Source organism: Phyllostomus hastatus, unplaced genomic scaffold (genome assembly GCF_019186645.2).
Source record: "Phyllostomus hastatus isolate PE091 unplaced genomic scaffold, TTU_PhHast_1.1 phas_contig_283, whole genome shotgun sequence".
NCBI classification, from domain to species: Eukaryota; Metazoa; Chordata; class Mammalia; order Chiroptera; family Phyllostomidae; genus Phyllostomus; species Phyllostomus hastatus.
In genome coordinates this window covers 4,438,429-4,463,123 of record NW_025333833.1, presented here as the reverse complement: position 1 = coordinate 4,463,123, position 24,695 = coordinate 4,438,429, and the positions used below count along the sequence as shown (strand labels likewise).

The 24,695-nt window shown below is 50.5% G+C and overlaps 1 protein-coding gene across 6 annotated transcripts in view; it reads right to left on the bottom strand.

Annotated features, from left to right (window-relative positions):
- The window catches only part of DNM3 (dynamin 3), a 369,444-nt gene that overhangs the window by 255,464 nt on the left and 89,285 nt on the right, over positions 1-24,695 (bottom strand). For all 6 annotated transcript variants that reach the window (XM_045838502.1, XM_045838503.1, XM_045838504.1 and 3 more), the window contains exons 5-9: positions 7,902-8,000; positions 7,168-7,328; positions 6,005-6,147; positions 2,984-3,119; positions 1,084-1,151 (exon numbers count right to left, since the gene is read on the bottom strand). In XM_045838502.1, coding sequence (XP_045694458.1) covers positions 1,084-1,151; positions 2,984-3,119; positions 6,005-6,147; positions 7,168-7,328; positions 7,902-8,000 — 607 coding nt within the window. The remainder of the gene's footprint in view (positions 1-1,083; positions 1,152-2,983; positions 3,120-6,004; positions 6,148-7,167; positions 7,329-7,901; positions 8,001-24,695) is intronic.

The window sequence follows — 24,695 nt, the reverse complement described above, 5'->3', positions numbered from 1 at the left end:
ACTCATCACGGTCACAGTCACCATCAAGTGCCCCAGAGAGTCGCCGCCTGGCCCCGTGTATGCAGAGTGCACACACACGCAGCACACTCGGCTGAAGCGGGGATACCGCTGCCAACAGACAGGGGGCGCCTTCCTCCTATGGGAAAAACTGTGAAGCCTGCAGCCTAAGTCCTGTCGCCCTGACTTCAGGACACCTCACCTGAACACGCACCCCATCACACTTCACTTAGGCTTCTGCAATGAGCTCAAGAAATGTGTGTTTCAAATTCTTTTTCTCCTATCATAGTTATTTAAAGGAAGTAAACATCTATAATACCACTTTACACAAAAGTAAGCTCAGGCACAAGGGCCACTCCCAGACTCACGCCCTCTGCTCTCCTGTCTATGTTCCTGCCCGCAGTCAGCGTGCGTGACCCCCCGGTCCGAAAACATAGGCTGCAGCTGCCACCTCCGCCTGTGCTCACACGGCTCCTTTCGTACGTCCCGTCTCTCACCCTCCAGCCCCGGCCCGCTCCACCCTCTCACGTCTCATCGCATTGCCCCTACCCTGTACACACACACACACACACTCCACACACAGAGACACACACCTAACACACGCACACACAGAGACACAGACACACACAGACACATGAAGGCACGCCGCACACCGCTGCCAGCTGACATTGCTCTTGTCCCCTAAACAGACAAGGTTCAACTCCAGAGTTACCACCTTCATGAACCGTTCCCAACCCGGCGCCACGAGGCCGGCCGAGGTCACTCTGTCCCGTCCCTGTGGGAGTCGGGATGACTGATGGCCCGCCAGACCCCCGCCCAGAGACGGAAGGCTCTGGAGCACGGGGTCCTGGTCCTGGGAGCCCAGTGTCGTGAGTGCAGGAGGGTTTCCGTTTTTCTAACTGACGAAGACCGAGTGTGACGGTATGGGCAATTACCGCTGACCCCAAACGAGGACTTCCTGCTTCTTCCCCCACCCTGCACCCCACTCGGCTCAGACGGGGTACAGGCTCCTCCACCAGCCATTCATAAATATGCATCTTCCTTCAGTGACCGGGCCCGAAGACCAGGAACAGGCGCATCACTTGCCTGATACCGTGTATATTTTTGATTGCATAGCTTATTTCTCGCCGCAGTTCCTTCTCGTTGAACTCCATCTGCAGACGCAAAACGGGCCACGGTTAAGGACACGTAATCTCACCGGGTAACAGTCCTATGCAGCAGCGAAGAGTGAGAATAACCTGACTTCGTTAGTAATAACACATGGATGCCCATGCCTTCCCTAACTTAAGCCCAGATGGCCAAAACATCTGCTTATGCAAAGTTCAAGGCCACAGAGAACTTCAGGGATTTCTGGGAGCTTTGTGTCAGGGCAGCAGGTTTTAACGCTATTCTAGGTAGGAGTGCTGTGCATCAGGGATGCCTTCTGGACATAAATCCGACCGTTCGTTTGACAGCTATAATTCTTCATTCTTTGGCTAAATGTAGGAAGTGCATCCACAGACGGATGCATAAATAAGAGGGTCACCTGACAGGCAATGGCAGCCCAGCTGTGCCGAGGTGAACAACAACCATCTCTTCTCCCTGGCCTTTTAACCCCTTGGGTTCCAGGCCTCTTTCTGGGAGGAAATGAGCAATATTTTACCAATCCCACACGGGATAGATGGCTGTGTAAAAATGTCCCAGAAGTTACTAGGTCCCTGAAATGCATTTGGAAGTAGGGTCAAAGTGTCACGGAGCTCAGTCCGGGAAGGGCATCGAGAGAACATTTGGTTCGGCCCCCGACTCCCGAGACTCAGCCCCTCCCACCCCACCCGCTGTCCAGCCACACGAGGGACCGTGAACAGCTCTGTCCCCTGCCCACACACGGGCCCCACAGCTCAGCCCTTCCCAGTCCCCCCTCTCCGTCTGGAGCAACCTCCCCCTCCCTCACCGCCTCCTGCCTGACGGGCTGCTCACCCCCCCAGACTCTGCTCGGAAGCCAGGCTCCCGGACACTCTGGGCCAGGATGCACATCTGGGGGCCGTGTTTCCATAGCACCCAGGGCTGCCGTTTATCACTGTGCTTTAGTACATTCTAAGGAAACTCTCTGTTTACCCACCTGCCTCCCACGCCGAGACAGAACAGCCCAGTCCCCGAGCCACTCAGCTGCCTACCGAGCGCCTCGAACGGAACAGGCTCCATGCACACACACGGGCGCGGCTTCCCCTCGGGGCCCCTCACCTCGGGGGCACCCACGTTTGCTCGTCTGGGCAAGCCAAGACCTCGGGAGTCACCTTGAAAATTCTCTTTTTTGCATCCTCCAGATTCAGTCCCAGCTCTGTGGACCCTACTTCCAAAGCCACAAACCCACCCTAGCGGGGCCCTTCCTTCCTCTCGTCAGCCCGGCGCAGCCCCCTGCCCATTACCTGTGTACAGGTGCTCCCCTGGGGCCTGTCCTCAGCTGCTTGTCTTGAATGACCCTTCCCCCCAGGTGCCCACAGCTGATTCCAGTCCTGTTTCCAGTGCCCCCTACTCAGAGACACCTTGCCTGAACGTCCCATCAAAAGTGACTCCCCGAACCTTCCCCCATCCCCACCTGCTAGGTTCCATAACAACACTTGAGATCTTCTTACTTTGTCGATTTGTGAATGTTACATCTTTCCCCACTAGACAGCGTCTCTGTCCTGATCACTGGCACTTAGAACGTTGGCACAGAGTAAACGCTCAAAAAATATTTTTATATTAACTAGACAACAAATAAACATCATAGGAACGCAATCAGTATTTGCTGAGATCATTTGAAACGTCATCAGATCTCATGAACTAGAATCGGGACCACCGGTAAAAAATAGTTCTCTCCTAAACTTCATGACCCGAGTGTGCAGGCTTTGGTTCAAGGAACTGTCTTAGTCCCAGACCAGCTCTGCAGCGTTCCGCGGACGGTGGTGCAGAACGCAACGTGGACACGAAGCGAGACAGAACAGGAGACAGTACCGTCGGCACCAACCTTCACTATCTCAAAGGGAAAGCGTTCGTGGAAGATTCGATTGATTTTCGCACCCCCCGAGAGCTCCAGGGTGTCCACCTGGTCCCCTGAGCCTTCAATTCTCTTCTCGAAGTCCACAGCGAACTGCTGAACCATCCTGTCGTTGCGAGGGAGAAATAATCCGAGTTAAAGCGGCCAGGCTTTGCGCTTCTCCTTCCCGTCTCCTGCGGGTGCCCCCGGGGACCTCTCCTGGTGTTCTCGGTGCTGTCTGCGGCAGAGGTGACACCACACTCCGCTCAGCGCTCAGGATTAACTATCTGAAATGCACGCTATTAGGACTTACTTCAGGTGTCTAGTTAAAATACGTACATTCTAAATATCTGGGTCATTCAATGCGTTCTGTCTATATAGTGACAGCCCAGGGCTCCTACGACATCCACTCCCTGGGCGTTCCCAACCGTTACCGTTCCAGCCAGCCCCCTCGGGGAGCACCTCTCCCCCCGCCCCCCGCCCCCCGCTGCCTCAGAGGCCTCACTCTGCCAGAACGACACGTGTGTGTGACAGCCCAGACCTCCCCGCTACTAGCTCTAGCCCTGCTGCTCAATGACTCCGCACAACTTGATAATAAAATGAAAACTCCTTCACCCGTCACCCAAGAGTGTCCAGGGTCTGGCCCTGGCCGCCCCGCCTCTCGCCGCGTCTGCACCCAGCTCCCGCGCCAACCCCGCAGAAGCGGTTCCCCGCGTGCACCGTGTCCCTGGGCTTTTCCCCTCTGCTCGGGCGCCGGTCCCCCGGCCCCTGGCTACTTCAGCGGGCTGACTGCCATCCGACCTTCAAGGCTCCATTCAGGACTCGTTCTCCAGAAACCCCCCACGGTCTGTGACCCTATCTGTCAGCCCCCTGTCCCCACGGCCACCACGAGAAGGGCCCTCCTCTGCCCCCTCGGCATGTCGTCGTCAGCACAGCCCCCGGCAGACGCACAGCCACGTTCCCCCGCCGGCGTCTCTCCTGAGACAGGGGCCGTGAGCTCTGCTTCTCTCCCGCTGCTCAGCACGCGAGAGGCGCTCCGTCAGTCCACCGAAGGAAGGGACTGCCTCCAGGTGGCTGGTGGAAAACAACCCAGAAATCTACCACGGGGAGAAGAAAACCACGTGCCTCTGGGATGGCTTGGTGTGGAAACTCCAGTTTTGACACCATGGAACGCCTTCCAAACTGAAAATCTAACAGGAAAAAAATTCCAGCCATCTAAGACTCGCAACATCTTTTGCCAGCACCATGGATAAAGGAAAAGTACCTGCAAATCATTAGGCCAGAAAATCTAGAATATCATTGGGTGCAGCTATGGCTATATTCATGCATATGCTAATGTGCAGCAGATTTTTAAACACCTGGAAGGGTGTGTATATGCCATACGTGCTGAAACACCAGGGAATTTCAGAAAACACACGTCCAGCCTCTCTATCCCCATCCTGACACTGCGGCCACCTGGCCTATCAGGACACGTGGCACCAAAGTCCACGCCCCCCTGCCCTCCTCCTCCCGCCTGACAAGCCCCTCCCTAACTTCGGGGTCTCAGTCAAGCTCACTTTCTCTGCGAACACACACCCTTCCTCCCGGTAACTGCTCTGCTTCCCCAGCTGGGCCCCCTTCACATGTTACACTCAGCAGAGACATGGCGTTTATCAGATTCGTCTCTGAGATGTCTCTTCCCTCTGCTCTACCGTGACCTCTTCTTGAGGCCAAAAACATCGTACTCGTTGCTGAATCACCAGCAGGTAGCGCAGACCCGGACCCCGAGCAGAGCGCACAGAGAGGAGGGGAAGGCGGGCGAGAAGGGGGAAGGAGCTGAATCTCTTGTCTACAAGGGAACATCTAACTGGAAAGTTCTGTGCTCTGAGTCCAGGGGAGCCACGAAGGCAAGACCAGTCTCCACAAGGACATCCCTTTGACTGGATGTTGAGACAGGGACCGCCTGGGGCATCAAGAGAAACAGCTTTCCTTTCCCTGTGACTCGAAGAGTTTTTGTGGGTGCTCCACCAAGGCCAAGATGAGAAAAGAGAAAAAACAAACTAGGAAGGAGTTGAATCCAAGAAAAACTTTTTTCCTCTATATGATCTCATAATTTTTTAAATGGGATAAGGAATGTATTTAAAATGCTACCTCAATAATTCAAGCATTTAGAAATCTCCCCACAAAAGAAGACACTATGTCGTGCACTTCAACACCAAAGGAAGGGCACTTTGATTGCGAGACTGCAGAGTGGGAGGGACCGTGAGTGGAGGCAAGTCATCTCTGAAGACGGACACCAGATGTCCTGGAATATAATAAGCTGGGCGGGGGGTGTCGTCTGGTGCAGAAGGACGTGAGCCAAGGGACAGTACGGGGATTAAAGGACAGGTGAGGCTGGAAGGGACCGAAAGGGAAAGAAAGGGTAAAAGACACAAGTTGCTGGTCCCTCTCTGACAGTGCTGCTGTCTGACCCCAAGGCCCTACAAGGATGACTGTAGCAGCCCAAGGACAAGATGGGGAGATCAGGCAGGAGCAAAAACACACTTGGCAGTCTTCACAGTTGTGGTTTTGAAGGGCTAAATTCAAACCGTTAGTGCCAAGGATAAGAAAGTTCAATGTGTCTGTACACTTCTGTGGAATCCTTGGTTCCCATTCCACTGATAAGCTGTACCCAGGTCACAGGAAACGAGTGAAAGGAAAAGATGAGGACAAGGGACACCGAGAGAGCAGTGGCACCAGGCAGGTTGTGACATTTCAACAGGAACTCTGCCCACTTCTGATTCTAAGGGCAAAGCAAAGCCTGCTGGGTTATCGCATTGGTTTTGCCCATTCACAGAGTCCAATGATAAAAATAATAAAAGTGGGCATGGTATAGGCAGTTGGTTAAATTTGTGTAACAGCGGAGTGGGACTAACAATTATTCCTCAAGAAAAGGTAGAGACTCCAGCTGGCTGGCTACCACATACAAAGCCTCCCAGAGTTAGTGGGCTTGCTGCCGCCTTCAACTAGAACACCGGGGGCGGGGGGGCTCACTGCAGCAGGGCCTTCGTCTTCCTGGTGGGGTCCTCTGGCTTGAAGTTCTTGAAGGCTTCGACTTCATGTTCTATGGAGAGCAGCTGCGCCTGCAGCTTGTTCCTGAAGTTTGGCAGGGTGTCCCGAATGTGGTTGGTGAGTTGCTACATAAAACAAAACAAAATCACACACCCATACGACAGATGGAGGATTAGCTCGTGAGACGAAACTCGGCCTCCACTGTTTTCCTAATTGCTCGGAACCTGAGGAATGACTCACACAGCCCAGGCTGCGTGTGCAGGCAGGGATTGCGAAGCAGCTCCGACTCTCTCCTCTGCGGTCCCAGAAGATACTTCATGGGCCTCGATGAGAGGTGCTGGCTGGGGCCATCTGGTCTACCCTGCTACACTGCTACTGATGTTACTAATGAGGATGCCTAGGAACACCCAGCACAGGCTGATTACCGGATCACCTACCTTGCAGAAAGAGAGCTTAAGTTAGAGCGTGGTGGAAATGAAGGAAGTAGGAGTCGCGGGGGCTTCCTGACATCCTGAGGACCACGGGCTCACCACCCTGGTGGAGCTCGAAGGTACCTGTCGGTGTGAACCTCCTCTCCACTCCACAGCCCTCCGGGAGCTTCCTCCTGCCCCTGCCTCTAGGCCCTAGTCTGACTGTGCTGGGTCACTGGCTTGTGCTTTCAACAGGCTGCATATAAAAATGTGTATTATCCCTGGTTTGTATGGCTTCAAAGCAAAGGGTCTCCGGTTCAATTCCCAGTGAGGGGACATGCCTGGGTTGCAGGCCAGGTCCCCAGTAGGGGGCACACAAGAGGCAACCACACATTGATGTCTCTCTCCCTCTCTCTCTTCCTCTCTCTCTAAAAATAAATAAAATCTTTTTAAAAAATGGGTATTAAAGTGTACACCCCCGTTCACCGCTCCTACATAAGTATGTCTGTCTCTGCTTTGAGCACTGTGCTTTCAATAACACTAAAGTGGAAGTTTCCATTCAAGAGAATAGTAACAGAGTGGATCTAAATGTTCATATTCCTTTTTCAAATTCCTATCATTTCATCTGTGTGACTTACGTTAGAAAAACAACGAATATAAAAATAAGAGAGATGAATTGCAGCAGTCACTTGCACATTTCATAATAGTTCCTGCTGCTTGGGAGCGCATTCTTACCTGGTTGAGGACCTTCTGCAGGTGTGGGGTCCCCATCCGGTCGGCAAGGTGCCTGTATGCCGGGTGCGAGAGAAAGAACTTCCTCTCCGCCAGCATGGCGGACTTGATGTCCTTCTTCCCGTCGATGTCCTTCTGGCTTCTGTTCACCACCCCCACGTAACCTGCAACAGGGCACATACCTATGGCACTGGGGCACGCTTTGTTGCTTATTCTGGGGTGATCTCAAGGCTCTCGAAGAGGCTGAATAAGAGGCAAAATTCTTTTTAAGGCCTGAGGAATGGGTCCCTTCACAAAACCCAATCAGGACAGAACAAAGGTTGGCTGGTTTGGCTAATGAGAGTTTTTTAGGATTAACACAATAATGCCGTTTGCCCATAAAGCTCTGTGCATTTGAACAGAGTGTGTTTCTTCGCAGCTCTGTCGTACGGTGGGCACGTAAGTCAGCCTTAGAAGAGGATGGTGTATGTTTATGCGGTCTATGAGTATTTATGGTCTTCCTTCAAACCCCTTCCTCTTCCAGTTTTCTTACTCCTGTTACATTAAGGAATAGTTGCCCCTTGGACCATTGTTGATAGATACATCATTGGGAACATCGCCATTCCATAAAAAGCACAACTCATCAGAGCCCCATTCCTCACACCTGCGGCGACGTCCCAACCACGCCTCCCCCAGGTCTGCCGGCTGTGTGTCCGCATGTCAGCAAAGGGAGCCCTGTGGCGGACACGGTACGTTACCCCTGCGCAGAGGCAGCAGCCTGTTCTCCAGGACGTCCCTGGCGTCCGTCCCTTCGTCCATGAGATCCAGTTTGGTGATGACGCCAATGGTTCTCAGACCTGCAGCGCCAACAAACCCAACGTCACACCGTGTGCAGAACACGTACAGATTGTAGAGACAGGTGTGTCTCGGTGTTAAATACACAGCACTCATGTGTCTGGTCCTTTTCCTGTTCCTCTCGGTCTTACTCTGTTTGCTAACCCACTGCTGCCCCAGCCTGGGGAGTTTGAGTGGGATGAGGCAGAGAGTTGGAAAAGCACACATCCATCAGGAAACTTCCTATTCAACGGAGAGAACAGAAACAGCTGTCCCACCAAAAATACTTTTCAATTCATGAGTTTATTTTTGGAACACGCATACCTGGAGATTACACACTTAAATTCCCCTTCCAGCCCCTGCACACCACACGGATGCTCACATTTTTCCTGTATGACATTATTGAAAAACATAAACAAACAGCTACACCTGGACCAGTGATGCGAGCGTGTTATAAACCAAGGCTTGGTAATGATCCGGGTCTGAGCCCAGAGGTCGGAAAATGAAAAGGAGGAGGTTGGGTGTAAGATCCACCACGACCAGAAATCATGCGACGCTCGCAGCATTTCCTGCTCCTGCGGAAGGGGAACATGACTTAATGAAAACTAGACTGGCCCTGGCTGGTGTGGCTCAGTGGATTGAATGTGGGCTATGAACCAAAGGGTCATTGGTTCAATTCCCAGTCAGGGCGCATGGCTGGGTTGCAGGCCAGGTTCCCAGTGCGGGTATGTGAGAGGCAACCACACACTGATGTTTCTCTCCCTCTCTTTCTCCCTACCTTTCCCTCTCTCTAAAAAATAAAATAAAATAAATAAAATAAAATAAAATAAAATAAAATAAAATAAAATAAAATAAAGAGAAAATATTAAAAGAAAAGAAAACAAGACTGAACTAAGAATCCCAAGGCTTGGGCTCCAGGTTTGAGGCCAGTCACTTAACCCCCTGGGTCCCGGCTTTCCTCATCTGTAAAATAAAGGGTCAGTCTCTGGGTTCCTTTCAGTAATAAAATAGTGTATGAACCTAGACACTTTGTGTATCATATCAGACACATTCTACTTGTTGTTTGCTTCCATCACTATTTACCTAGTGATTCACATTGTTTAAAGTGCATTTCTTTGGACTTCCAATTAAATATGGCTAATTGAACACAAGCAGGTACAACTATTCTAAATAATAGTGTCTAACATTTATTAAGCCAGCTATGGTTTTAAATGCTTTACATGTCTTCAATCACTTAGTGCTAGAAAGCAGTCTAACTAGTATTTTCTAAGAGGAGGAAACTAAGGCACAGAGAGATTAAATAACCTTCCCTAGGTCCTCCAAGAGGTAGGCCCAGAGTCCATGCTGCTTCTCACAGTAAAAGAACTTAAAATTTTTTTTAAAAAAAGGCTTATACCAAGAAGGTCTAAGAAAATAAGGGAGAACTTCAGAAGAAATATGAAACTGGAAACCCAGCCAAATGACTTAGACCAAAGAAAGAGGACAACTTCATCCAAGAAAGCCAAGAATAGAGCTCACGTAACTTATGTCACAGCATCCTGGAAAGGGTCAAGATCTGGGGACCCACAGCCCTGAGGACACTGGGGGTGGTGGCGAGGCTGAAATGGGAGCGCTGGGTGGGAGCGCTGATCTCCACGCAGGGGGGGACACAGTGAGGACCTGCCCTGGGCCATCCTGGCAGGTGCGCGTGCGCAGGTACGCACAGGTAGGCGTGCGAGGAAAGTCCGAACTGGAGAAAGCTCTGAACTCCTGGCCCCTGGCCCAGGTTGGGAGTGGGAGGGGTCATACATTAAAGGAGGGGGATTAAGTAAAATTCTACATACTGAATGGCAGGACCCCCCTCCCCAGGCTAGTTCGCTACCTGACATCAAGCTAGAGCTGGCGGGCTGATTTGAACCCCCAAGCAAGAGCCTGGAACAGTGGTCTGGGGGAAAGGAACCATTCCAGGAGAAAAACATACAGCGGCCCAATACATCTTCCTGCTGCGAAGCTTATCATTCAGCCCCTGGAGGACACCCACGCAGAGCTCCCGGTCACCTGATACTATGCCACTTCTGAGCATGAGTGGACAGCCCAGGAAACCCTCTAGTGGGAGACCCAAACCCGTGAACAGGACCACACAGGGCTACGAGAAAACAAAGATAATGCAAACACAGGGAAAAAACCTTATCATTTCAATTAATATCCTCAGAGAGAAAGGAGAGGTCATTGCATTCCTGGAATGAAAACAATGTCATGTAAAAAAAAAACAAATATTCAAACAAAAAAGAATTCTCAATGACTAAAAACATGAGAGCAGGAATAAAAATGTGACAGTGGTTGGAATACCAAGTTAGAAAACTCTTCTGGCAAACAAAAGAAAAGGAAGTAAATAATAGGAATGGAAAAACTTCTTTAAAACTAGAGAAAGGCAGAAGATCCAATATCTGAGTAACTGACATTCCAATGAGAGACTGAAGATCACACCGAACCAGTCGGGGTGGGGGCGGGCTGTCCAAGAAAATGTGCGGAAGTGCAACATCCATTTACGGATTGACCGAGCCCATCAGGTACCCAGCACATTAGAAAAACATAGACATACACAAAAATACAGCATATCTGTATATGATTTCAAAACACTGGAAGAAATAAAATATCCTAAAAAGCTCCCGAAGTTTTTTTAAGAAAGAAAGAAAGAAGGAAGGAAGGAAGGAAGGAAGGAAGGAAGGAAGGAAGGAAGGAAGGAGAAAAGAAAAGAAAAGAAAAAATTCTAAAAAAAAAAAAAAGCTCTGGGAATCATTACGGCATCAGTTGCCCCAGCCGCAAACTGGAAACAAAACTCCAACAGAGCAAATGTTTTCAAAATCCTGTGGGAAAAATAATCTCTCAGCTAGAATTCCAAACTATCAGTAAATATGACAGTAAAAAAATAAAGATGTTTTCAGACCTACAAAATCTCAAACTATTTTGCCTCCTTTTCTCCCCTTTGGGAGAGGAAGCTACGAGAGGACGTATCCCTCCAAACACGGCAGCAAACCTCCAAGGGGACAGCAGACCCAGGGAGCGGGCGTCCGACACAGCCGAGAAGAGACGGGAACGTCTCAGGATGGCAGGGACCCGGCGTGAGCCCGGGAGGACCACCAGTGTCCACGGGAGAGAGGGGACCCAGGTTCCCGGAGAGATCTCTTCCTCATCAAGGAAAAGAAGATGAAGGTGATAGAAGACGCCTAATATTTGTGAAGGTGTGAAGAGATTTCACCTTTTGAAGGTGAGGTTGGGGATGTATCACAGACAGACGTGTGGAGGACTATGCGAGCAGACAGAGGCAACAACTATCAATCTCAGAGACGACAGCATGGTGGAAATACAGTCATAATTTACCACGTGGCGCAGCTGTGATAACGTTTTCAGAGTCATAAATATTCATTTAGCAAAATACGACAGTATAAATGCATTAGCCAAGTGTGAAGGGTATATAGATATATGTGTATGCGTATGTACGTGTAAATAAATATATGTGGGTATGGGAAAGAAATATAGAACCGCTAAATCTTCTTTACAGTCGGAAGTCAAAAATATCTAAAATTAAAACATCAAGAAAGAGTAGTATAAAAAGATCACATAAAAATATGGAGGCAGCCCTGGCTGGTGTGGCTCCGTGGACTGAGTGCCAGCCTAAAAACCGAAAGGTCACTGGTTCGATTCCCAGTCAGGGCACATACCTGGGTTGCAGGCCAGGTCTCCAGTTAGGAGTGAGAGAGAGACAACAGATCCGTGTATTTCTCGCACATGGATGCGTCTCTCCCTCTCTTTCTGCCTCCCTACCCCCCTCTCTAAAAAAATAAATAAATAAAATCTTTTTTAAAAAAATATGGAAGCAAAGCCCTGGCTGGCGTAGCTCAGTGGATTGAGCGCGGGCTGTGAACCAAAGTGTTGCAGGTTCGATTCCCGTCAGGGCACATGCCTGGGTTGCAGGCCATGACCCCCAGCAACCGCACATTGATGTTTCTCTCTCTCCCTCCCTCTCTCTCTCTCTCTCTCTCTCCCCCCTCTTCCCTCTCTAAAAATAAATAAAGTCTTTTTTTTTAAAAGCTCTATATTAAAAAAAATATATGGAAGCAAATACAAAAAAAGCTCACAGGGCTGAAAGTGGTAGCCTGTGAAAATGAGTGCCCAAGAGTTGGGAGGAATGGGTAAGGGACTGACTTTCTGCAGCTATGTACATTTATAACATTAGTAAGAGGAAAGCTGAATTTTAGCAGCGCTTTCATGACTGCCCCCTTGCTGGGAAGAAGGCAGAGGAGGCCATGCGCAGCGGGGCGCCCGCGGTGGTCAAGGAGAAACCTCGTCTCTTTCACGTTTAGTTACACAAACAGGCCCCTTAAAATAGCCAGCGGAGTCTGGCTCCCAACTCCGGGCCTGCCCTGGCGGACCTCAGAGCCACGGCCAGAAGGGTTCCAAAGGCAGCACGTTTTACAAGCACTTCGCTGGAAATCCAAAGCCTCAATGAAACTAAATGAATCGAGACCAGTTATCGAGCCCCCGGGGTGCACCGCGTCCCCCGGGACTGGCACCCTCTGCGGGGCGGGTTCCCTTCTTCCCTCACCCACACCAGGACGAGGCGAGTGCGACTCGGGGGGAACGTGCCCCGTGTGGAGGCCCCCAGCCTGCGGGGCGTGAAATCCGGGCGACCCGATCCCACTTTTAACGGCTGTGCTTCCCCGCCGTCCAACTCTCAGCCGGATTGGCCGTGTTGTTTGCCAAGGCCCTCACATCACCTGGGCCTGCTCACCTGTAGAAGTAAAACTTTCACTGGATGTCTCTTTTGAGTCCAGAATTCTGGGGCCGAGAACAGCTTCCACGTTCAGTGTAGAAAGGGTTATGTAAAGTAATCAGGGAACGAAAGAAGAATGTAATAAATCCTTGCCCTCCGACTGAAAGAAGAATATGAAGACTTTAGAGCTAATACATAATGTGTGATACTGTTTCAGTTCTGTTTCTCCCCAGGAAGGAACAGCCCCAGGGACGAGAGCTGAGGACGTCGGATGGAGACCTCGGAGAGACACCCCGGCACGTCCAAACTCTGACTCCTCTGTGGCCGGAGGCTCAGGGCACGGACCCAAGGGTCGGACTGTTCGGGCTCCAGTCCCACCTGTGCCTCTCGTTCGCTCCAAGACACTCGCTCCCTCTCCAGGTGCAACCCCGTCACCAGGGTAACCGTACATCGGTTTACATTCCGCGCCTGGGATAAGGAGTGACAGCATCCTGTTTAACTCCGAAGGGCTTCCCGCTTGAAGACTAAGCTGTACGTTCACCCTAACTCATCGCTGAAATGAGAGAAATAACAGACCTGTCTTTTAAAGTTAAGTAGCAGCACTTGGGGTTTCAGGGCCAGCCTGCGCGGAGCCTGGAAGTTGCCACTGTTTCCTCACGAGTAAGACGCAGAACACACCGGAAAATCAACACCCTTCTTAGTACTCATCAGGGAAGCAGGGTCACAAGGCATCGCCCCCCAAATTTGGAGAGGCAGACAGATATATACAGACGTTCACCAGCCAGAAGCAGGAAACTCCGAGGGAACCAGCGCCTGGGTCGGAACACCTGGACCCAGTGAACTGCTGGAGGTTCAGTGGGGGGGACCCAGGCACAGTGGCACTGTGACACAGTCCCCAGGCACTGGGGACCCAGGCACAGTGGGGACCCAGGCACAGTGGGGGCCCAGGCACAGTGGGGACCCAGGCACAGTGGGGACCCAGGCACTGGGGACCCAGGCACAGTGGGGACCCAGGCACAGTGGGGACTCAGGCACAGTGGGGACCCAGGCACAGTGGGGACCCAGGCACAGTGGGGGCCCAGGCACAGTGGGGACCCAGGCACAGTGGGGGCCCAGGCACAGTGGGGACCCAGGCACAGTGGGGGCCCAGGCACAGTGGGGTCCCAGGCACAGTGGGGACCCAGACACAGTGGGGGCCCAGGCACAGTGGGGACCCAGGCACAGTGGGGGCCCAGGCACAGTGGGGACCCAGGCACAGTGGGGACCCACACTTTTATTAGTTCCGCCTCCAGGAGCTCGACCAGGCTCTCACGGTGATTACCTGAGAAAACCCCCCTTGTGCTCTGGCAGAGGGAGAAGACACACAACCCGATTTTAGAAACGGGAGCAAGACCTGAACGAACACCTCTCCAAAGACGACGGACGGCAAGTGTGTGCAGGCAAAGTCGCTCCAGATCACACATACGTCATCGGGGAAAAGCGAGTTAAAACAACGAGGGGGGGGGGGGTGGTTACTGCACGCCTGCCAGAGCCGCCCATGTCCCAAACACGACACCACCACGTGCGGGCAAGGCTGCGGGACGGCGGGAGACCTCACTCGCGGCCGGTGGGAGGGCCACGAGCGGCGGACACTGGGGAAGGCAGTCGGCGGTTTCCTACGAAACTGTCCGTCCTCCTCCCGTGGGGCCCCGCGAATGCACTCTTCGGTACTGACCTGAAGCAGCGGACAACATGCCCAGGCAAACACTTGTGCACGGGTGTTTAAGGCAGCTGTACTTGTGGATTCCCAAACCTGGGGCGACCCAGGTGTCTGTCAGCGGGTGAAAGGGCAGTGCTCGGTGGCGCACGCAGGCTGTGGACTGTCAGTTGAGGCTGGAAAGAATGAGCCACCGAGCGGTGAGGAGACGCGGAGGGACCTTAAATGCCTAAGACTAAGGAAGGGAAGGCGCCCTCCGAAAACACTCCATGGGGTTCCGACTCCGGGACACTCTGGCACAGGCAGAAGCCGGGGGGCGAGGAAGGGATGCGTGGCTGCCAGGGGTGAGCGGAGGCGAGAGGGCAACGCAGGGCACGGAGGATGCTCGGGGCGGGGACCCCGCTCTGTCATCCGATGTTCCAGGGGTGGCTGCAAGTCACCGATGCCACCTCTGTCCACACCCGTCGAATGCACCCCAAGAGTGAGTCCCAGTGCAGACCACAGGGTCTGCTGGGTGACGGTGACGTGTCAGTGCCTATCCATCGACTGTGACAAGTGCCCCCCATCTGCTAGGGGGTGGGGACAGGATGTGTGTAGGAACACTCTGTGCTTTCCACTCGGTTTCCTGTGAACCTGACATTGCCCTGAAAACTGAAGTCCATGCATTAAAGACAATCGAATACCAGCACACATAAAGCACTCGGTACGTGAAAGCCGCTCCATAAACGAAAGTCGTCGCCGCCCCGGCACTGCTTCTCGCCCCTTTCCTCACTCTGCCCCAGTCCCAGGCTCCAGCGACACGCAGCGAGCTGCGGCTCTCGTGTGACCCTGCACTGTCCCCTCTTCACTTCAAAACGCGACCTCCTCACCTCCAAGCAGCCTCGCCTTCTCTTCTTTTCTTGGTCAACTCCCACCATCCTCCAAAATACCTCTCAGGCCTCTCCTGAAGGTCCTTAGTGAGGCTCCCACAAGTGTACGAGGAGGGACCCAAAAAAACCCCAGAATTGTCTTCTGGAGGGTGGGCCCTTTGTAGCACAGGTTTCCCCCACTCCAGCCCTGCTGGGTGAGTGTTCTAGGAACCCATCTGTATCAGTGGACCAGCTGATGTTGTTGTGAGAGGCTGAGTTCAGCTTCAGTGAGTGTTTTTTGAAAACTCTTTCAATATGTTTACCCATTTTTTCCTGATGGGTGATTTACGAGTGCACCTGCCCACATGGTGCTGAGTGTTCAGCAGGTTTTGACCAAAAACGTCATGACCCCTGTGCCCTACCCTTCCTATTCACCCGATCTCACCCAAGCGACTTTTTTGTGTGTCCCTCAATGAAAAAAGTCCTCAAAGGGAAACATTTTGCCGAGGTGGAAGAGGTGAAATGGAAAACGGCAGAAGAAACTAAAAGGCATCACAATCCACGAGTTCAAAAACTGTTCTGAGCCATGGAAAAACGTCTTGATAGACGTATTGCATCAAAGGGAGAGGACTTGGAAGGTGACTGGAGTTTAAACATCTAAGAATGAATACACAGTTTTTCATAAATAAATTCCGGGACTTTGGGGTCCCTCTCCTCATAAGCATGAGGTCCTAGCTCTGTGCCATCCAAGGAATCTGTGTACTCGACAGTCGGAGCTCTCCTAGAACACTAGGAATCTGCTTTTTCGTCTGTCTCCCCCAGAACACCACGACCTCTTCAAGCCTAAAAACTGTACCTAACCTGCAGTCTAAGCCATTCATTCGTGCAGAGGCCCAATGGAGTGGGAGACCAGTCAATGTTTATTCATGCAATGAATAATGAATGAAAAAACAAGCATATTTATTTTTCTTAGGTTCAGACAAGAATGGAAGTGCACATTTCAGGACAGACAAGTGACAGCACCCCGCCACCGGACTGGCGTTTGCTGTCAGCACTGCGACTTCCCTAGAAGGACACTCGTGTCTCCCACTTACGAACGCGACTGAATCGTAAGTAGGGCACTGTTCCATCCGATTAAGAAATGGGACGAAACCAAGCCAGGAGCCACCTCACCCGTTTCCAGAAAAGTTCTCTGGAACACCGTGTATCCTGCAATACAACAACGGCAAGGAAGGAAAACAATCAATGAAGAGTTAGTGTAAATATGTATACAGCAAAATTAAAAACAGACATAGGAAATTAGATGTCCTGCAGTTAGTGCATTTTTTTGTTTGGGGTTTTGGTGGGATTTTGGGGGGAGAGTTGTTGAAGGAAATGTTGTGCTTTCTGCTTGGCAAAGATTATGGAATATTTTATTTCTGCAAGCAATCAGAGATGAATGAGTATAGTTTCATGGGTGTTTTTTTTCCTGTAAGTTTTCCATGAACATTATTTTCTTGTTCCAACCATTCTGAATAGCACGGTTTTCATTGTCAAAGTCATCAGGTAATGTTATTCCACGTGATTTTAGGTGGAATGTTAAGAAATGAAAAAACATAAAAATTACCATTGCTATGGGAACGGAGACTCTATCTCACTCATCAATATATGCCCTAAGTTCAAGCATTTCAAAAAGCCTGAAAGATTTAGTATTTGTGGGAGGAAGGGAGAGAAGGGTATAAAAAGAAGATAAGGGAAAGAAAGGAGAATTACTTCAAAGATGATAGAATTTGGGCAGAGAGTGGGTCTTTCACTGAGAATTTATACTTCAAAATTTAGAGCAAGGCATAAAAACAATCCATATCAACTTAAATCTCTCTGCTTTCTGTCCCCCTGAGTCCATTCTCTTCTTCTTCCTTGGGGCACGGCTTCCCTACAGTCCCGGCCCTCCCTCCCCCGGAGCTGCAGCCCCGCCTGTCACCTCGCTGTGGCTGAGCGGCAGCCAGCAGGACGGCAGCGGAAGTGACGCGCGCACTGCCGGGCCTGGTCTGTGTCGCTTCCCGCCTGTGCTCCTGCCTGCTCCTCCACCTTCCCACCTGCCGGATCTAAGCGGGACAGGTCCCGAAGCCCCCAAGGGTGACAGACCAAGTACCTGGGTATCCCAATGATGTCAGAGAGAAGAGACACCGCAGGCTCTACATGCACCAGTCCAAGCACTCAAAGAGCAGCGACCACCAAAGAAAACCACAGCCAGGCACCCCACAGCTCATTTCTGGACATCGGTGACAAAAGAAAAGCAGAAACGCAGAGGAGGGAACACAGGCAAGACAATACGAAGATCAGAATAACTGTAGACTTCTCGTCAGAAACCGTTCCAGGGAGACATCTTTAAAGTGCAGGAGAAAAAAGAACTGTCACCTAAAATTCTGTACCAGTGAAGAAAGTATCTTTCAGAAACAAAGGCAAAATGATGCCCTTTTCAGACAAACAGAAGATCAGAGAATGTATCGTCAGAAGACTTCCTTGACCAGCGGTGGTGGAGCGGGTTCTTCCAGCCGAAGGAAAATAATACCGGATGGAAACTCAGGTCTACACAAAGACACAAAAACCTCTGAAAATGGTAACTACATGGGTAAATGTAGGGTAGCTCTGTCTCCTTTTTAGTATCTTTAAAAGATAATTGACTTCTTAAAGGAAACATAATGACCATGCATTCTGGGTGTCATTTAAAACATATGGAGAGGAGTCATGTTTACATGTGGAAAGGTTTATAACATATGTAAAAGACAAACAGCAAGAGGAGAGACTTAGCTCCAACCATAAAGATAATTACATTGAATATAAGTGGTCTAAATGCCACAATTAGAAGGCAGAAAGTGAAGTTTGAATAAAAAAGCAAAATGAAATTATGTGCTCAGCCAGCCACAAGAAATACACTCTAAACATAAGGAAATATGTCGATTTAAAGTAAGAGTCTGGAAAAGATATACAATGGAAACACTAATGAAAACAAAGTCGGTGTGGCTATTTTAACAGCAACTGTAAAAGATTTTAGAGCAAGAAATATTACTAGGAATAAAAGAGAGAGACATGTATAATGATAAAGGGTTCGATTTGCAAAGAATAATCTTAAAGGGGTAAGCAACATAAAGATCTTCAAAGTAGTTAAGCGAAAGCTGACAGAACGGAAGGGAGAAATGGGCAAATCCACAAACATGGTTGGTGACTGAAAGAACAAGTAAATAGAAAAATCGAGAGACATCCAAGACTTACTCAACATTATCGACAAACTTGACCAGGACAGCAGCAACCGAACAAGCCACTCAACAGCAGTGGAGTGCACACTCTTTCCAAACGCAGGATGGTCATTCAGCGAAATGGGCCACGGGGGGTCCCGACAGACAGATTTCAACTAAAAGGGATAAAGCTGTTCCTTTTTAGGTGTTAATATCATCCAGAAAATGCCAAAATGTTAGGAAATCAACAACATATCTCTAAAGTACCAGAAGTCAAAAAGGAAGTCGCAGGGAAAATTTAAAATATATTTAGTGAATAAGGTCTTTAAAATATCACTACTACCAAATAAAAAAGCTTTGAAACCCATTATCTAAGCTTCGATCTTAGGAAGTTAGGGACAGAATAGCAAGTTAAATCCAAACCAAGTGGCAGGAAGGAAACAATAAAGATAAGAGTGGAAATAAATGAAATGGAATACAGATAAACATCATATATGACCCATTAAACCGAATGTCGATTCTTGAAAAGATCAGTAAAATTGTCTGCTTGTCCTCTTGGACTCAGCACTATCCTGGAGCTCCCAGCCAGTGAAACAAAGCAAGAAGAATAATTCAAACACATACACCTGTAAAGAAAAGAGTAAAACTGTCTTTATTCACAGACAGCAAGACCGTGTATGAGTAGTATTTTAAGGAACCCACCAAAAGCTGCCGGAACAGAGGGACGAATTGAGACCACTGCATACAAGGTCAAAAAGCAAAAATAAATCGTACACATCTAGACACCGGCAGCGAAAAATTGGAAAACAAAAACTTGTTAACTACTGTTTACCATAGCATCCCAAAACATAAAGTACAGGAGGATAAGCTGGATGCGATACATGCAGCACCTACGCTGGGAACCATCACCCCCTGCGGGGGAGACCTCACTCAGTGAGAGGGAACACCATGCTGGTGGACAGGGGCTGTGTCCGCACGGCCGGGGCCACGCTCTCCAAGCGGGTCCACGGCCGCGCTCGCTGTTCAGCAGAACTCTCCGCAGCCACAGAAACGTTCCTCGGCAAGGGAGCACGCCAACCGCGCAGCCACCAGCCGCACGTGGTCCCTGACACCGGGGACGAGGTGTGGCGGGGGGGCCCATTTATTTTATTCTCTTTCATTTTAATTAACTGTAATGTTACTGGCCACGTGCAGCTAATGGCTAGTGTGGTACATGAGGCAGCATCAGTTACATTGACTGAATGTAATTCCAAACCAAATCCCAGTAAGTTTTTGTTGAAACTAATAAGCTGATTAAAAATTTCAAATGAGAAGACAAAGTACTCCTATAACCCCCAAAGATGAAGAAAAATAAATACCTTGCCCCATCTGATTTCAAGGCTTACGACAGAGCTACAATAATTAAGGTACAATCCTGTGGTGTTGGCACGGGGACAGACATTCAGATCAATGAAGAGGAGAGAGTCTGGAATTACAGGTCACACATGCACACGCACACACACACACACACATACAGATGGTTGTGCACGAGGCTGCCAATGTCACTCAGTGGAGAAAGGGCCCCTGTGAAAAATTACTGGAGCAGAAACAGTTGTACACCATCCACATGGAAAACAATGAACTCTGACCCTCTCTTCCCATCCTGCACGCGCCAAGAAGAATTACAGACCTAAATTTAAAACTAAAGCCACAAAACTTCTAGAAGAAAACTTAAGACAAAAATCCTTGCAAACCTGGATTGGCAAAGATGTCTTAGGATGAACAATGTGGGTATTTTATAAATTAATCAATCGCACATACCAAACTACAACTTGTTCTTCAAATGATATGGCAAAACAATATTTAAAATGTAAACTATGGACTGAGAAAAAATATTTCTGGGATATGGTGAAAGGTTTGTATCAGGCTGCATATTTTTTTAAACCTCATAACTAAATACTAGGAAAACAAACACCTTGAAATAGGCACAGGTTTGAACGGACACTTTACAAAAGCAAACTCACGAATAGCGCAGGAGGGTGTGACAGGCTGCTCAGCACCAGGGAAACGCGGACCAACACACAGGTACAACGGCTGCAGTTAAAACGCAGTTAGCAACACCCAGTGCCGGTGAGCATGTGTGGCGACGGAAACACTCCCGTCTTGCTGCGGGGAATAAAACTGGTGCAGCCACTCGGGAGAAGGGCTTCGTGGTTTCTTACGCACATCAGACATACACTCACCCAGCAGTTCCGCTCCTAGGTATCTTCCCAAGAGAAATGCAGGCATGTGAGCACAGAAAACCTGTACATAAGTACAAGAGACAGCTTTCTTTGTAAACACCCAAAATTGGGGGAAAAAAGAACCCTCAAGTTTCATCAGCAGGTGAATGGACCGACAGCGTGTGGCATACCACCACGAGGAAATACTACTTTACAGGAATGACCTACTGAAAATGCAAATGCACGGATTCTCCGAAACCGTTCGCTGAGCGAAAGGAGCCGGGCGCCGAGTGTGCTTGCTGCAGGACCCCGCTGCAGGGGAGAAGACGTATCTAACACATGGCGACAGAAAGCAGACCGGGGGTTCCCAGGGCCGGGCGTGGGGGCCGGCGGGGAGCTGGCTGGCGAGGAGCAGAGGAGACCTCGGGGGCGCTGGAATTGTTCTTCATCTTGGTTGCCGTGGCAGCTGCCATGGGTATGTGTCAAACTCAGCAAACGTTACGCTTACAATGCACAGCTCCCTCCCCGCCCGCGCTACTGCCTCAGGGCGCCTGGAGGTTGGGGGCCACCATAAGCTGAGAGGGAGAGGACAGCCTGGGAGAAGGGCGTTGGTGGAAGCAAATGAGGAAATAAACCAGACTGAAGGCCAAGGTCTAGGAAAAAGCTTTGGGTACAGTTATTTGTACATGGGATTCACTAGAAACAGGTAGTTAAGTTTACTGAGGTGTTGTTGTTTTTAAAGAAATTGCATTCTCAACAAAAACACACAAAAAGCCAGGCCTGAAAAAGGTTTTGATACGTTGTGTCTTCAAACAACCTTTACAGCCCCGAGTTTTTACAACCGGTGGAAAGCGGGGTGCATAGACCCCCATCCGCCTCGCATGCGTCCCAGAGGATCACGGGCCAGGAAGGAAGGGCCGGAAGGAGGAGCCTCCGGGGAACCATGGGCGGTGGACAAGGGAGACCCTCCCAGAGCCCACCTTCGGCGGCGTTTAGTCGAGAAGCCCCCGTCCCGGGGCCGCCACGAGCCGCCGTTCTCACCTGCCTCCCGCGAGCTCTGCCTGCAGGCGGTAACGACGAGGGCGCCGCACACAGCCCTCAGCGATCTGCCTGGAATCTAGGCAGACCTGCAGCATGCGCGCCACAGCGAGGACACCCCTGGGATCCCAGCTGGCCTCCGCGGGACGGGTCGGCGACAGCTCTCTGTGAACGTCACCCGTCCCTCCCAAGCCCAGTCCAAGCTCCTCTGGCCGCCCGTCCTCTCCGGAAAAGGAATCCCTCCCACAGCAAACACTCCCACTCAATCCACGGGCTCTGCTGGCACCCACTGAGCAGGGAGTGTGATCTGCATTACATAGGCCACCACAGGCACCAATACAAGAAACTGTGGTTCACACACACACACACACACACACGCGCACACGTATGTGCATAGGAACCACGACTGCTTTCTGAAGGGTGGCTCTGTCTCTGCGAGGCAGGGTGGCCTACAGAGATGACACCCCGGACGTGCAGGGAGGCTCGGACAGGTGGGGAGGCCGGGCACCCCAGGGACAGCTGGGCGGGAAGGAAGTGGAAAGCAAGGATGGACTCTGCAGGCTGAAGCTTGAGTTCAACAGCTCTCTGCGTCCTGACACTGCTCAAACGATGGGTTTTCAAAGCCTTTTACAACCGACACTTCTGCGGGGAAAATAACTTGGGAGTGCTTAGGCCACAGACCTGCTTTTTAACCAATGAAACAAGTCAAATTTTACGTAATGCTTTTAAACTGCCAGGCGCTTTCTGAGCACTTTGCAGGAACTAACCCATTTATTTCACAACGGCCCTATGAGGAAGGGTTTACAATTAGCCCCAAGTTACAGATGAGTAAATTGAGGCACAGAAAGATCAGGTCGGTTGCCCAGCATCACAGGCTGGTAAGTGGTGGAACCAGGATTCAAACCCAGGCGGTGTGGCGCCAGGCCGGGTGCTTTGTTCAACTCCAGGCTGTGCCGTTCCAAAGCAGAATTCTACGTCTTACGCTTTCATTAATGTAATTTCCTATTAAGGTGAAGTTTCTGTAAAACGCTTCTTCGTTATTTTAGCAGAACAGCTTGTCCTTCGCTCCTGCAAGCTGCCCACTCCCTCCCCGTGCCACCGGCCGTCCCACAAGTCCTCGCACTGTGCCATCTGGAACCGTCGTTATTGGCACCAAGTTGCCCCAACACACTCAGCTCTGGTCCAAACAACAGCTCTCTCCTCGCCGCCGTCACTGAAACCCAGGTCTCTCCCTCCTGCCCTTGGGGGGGGGGGGGAGACTGCACAGTATCCAGGCTCCATGCAGCTCGGGGTGGGAGGGAGAGAGAGTAGACACCCAGGAAGTTTTCTTACTGCTCAGCGCTGTTCCAAACCTCTGCTCCTCCTTGTTGCTGTCCCCTAGGAAGCGCCCAGACACCCGCTCTGATGCGTGTGCATGCACACACACACACACACACACACAGGTATGCGCGCCCATGTGCATGCACACACACACACGCACACACAGGTTTCAGGACCACGCCATTTATCGCTCACTCCCCCAGCCCCACCCACTGTCTGAGCAGCTCCAGGGTAGGTGGAGACAATGTATCCAGTTCTCCCCACGTGTTTAGCTTCCTGACCTCTCCTGCTCAGTGATTTTTACCTGCATGTCACTTCAGCAATTTCCTCCCTTGACCACATCCTGGACATTTGTAAGCTGGACCTGTTCCAGCTGTAAATCACAAACTCCAACCTTCCACTCTCCGACCGCAAACTCCTATTCTCCCCAGTCCTCTGCTCGCCTGCTGTGAATAAGGCATTGCTCCCCTTCCCTCCCGTCCAGAACTGCAGCCCTGAGCCATCCCTTGGTCCCCCCAAAACTCACAGTTCCTGTCTGGCTTCCCTTTCTTCCCTTCCTCCAAGGACTTCAGTCCATCTTTCCAATGAGTATTTTTCCAACATCCTCAACTCTTTTTCGCCCACTTTGTCTTCCGTCCCACAGATGCAGCAACGTTCTGACTCCAAAGGCATCCAAACATGTGCCGGATGGGCCCCCGAGCTGCGGAGGGAAGCCTGGGGCCCAGGTGCTCTGGCCCCACGGAGAGCTTCAGCATCGCCGCCTTCTCTGTCTCCCCCTCCCCACGGCAGCTGTGGGAACACCTTTCTCCTCTGACCTCTCACACAACCCCCATCTCCCCTGCCCTCCTCTCCGCCCTCCACTCCCAGGTTCTTCTCAGCCCACAGCCTTGCTTCCAACTTAGAAAAATCAACGTCGACAAGCAATAAAGTCCTCAAATGCCTGTCCAGATAACTCCAAATTAACCACTATCTGCATGTACTTTATTTCATTCTTGCCTCAGTGGAGGAAATCGTTTCCCTTCTACTCCAGAAATATTGGAGAGAAAGCCTAAAGAGAGGAAGAAGGGAAGGGAGGAGGAGAAGAGAGAGATGGAGGATGGGCGGGGGGAGAAGGGGAAGGAGGAAGAAGGGAGGAAGGGAGGGTCGGAGGGAGGGGTCCTGAAGTCAGCTAGGGAAAACGAAAGTCAGAAATTTAGAAGAGTGTTTTTTGTTTTGTTTTGTTTTTAAGGGTCATATTTTACATAAATAAACTGCCCACAGAATAACTCCATGGACCTGGTTTGCACAGATACTCGGGGATGGCTTGTAGCATACAAGTTTCTATGCAACTTTTAAAAGAGCTACTACTATGCCCGTGGTGATGTTAGAAGCACAGGGTCCCATCAGAGTTCAGGAGTGAGATTTAACTGTATGGGCGACTACTAACTGTGGTTAAAAGCCTTTGACTTTGGAAACCAGAGGACATGAAAACACGACTGTTCTTTAATACTTTAAAAGTCATTTTAATTAAACACTCACCATATGATGAGAATTCCTGAGAAGAGATTCATATCTCTAATTTGCAATTAAATTATGGGAGAGGTTACGTTCTGTTGCTCTCTTACATATTTTTTAGGCTTTCTCATAAACTAGATTCCTTTTGCACAT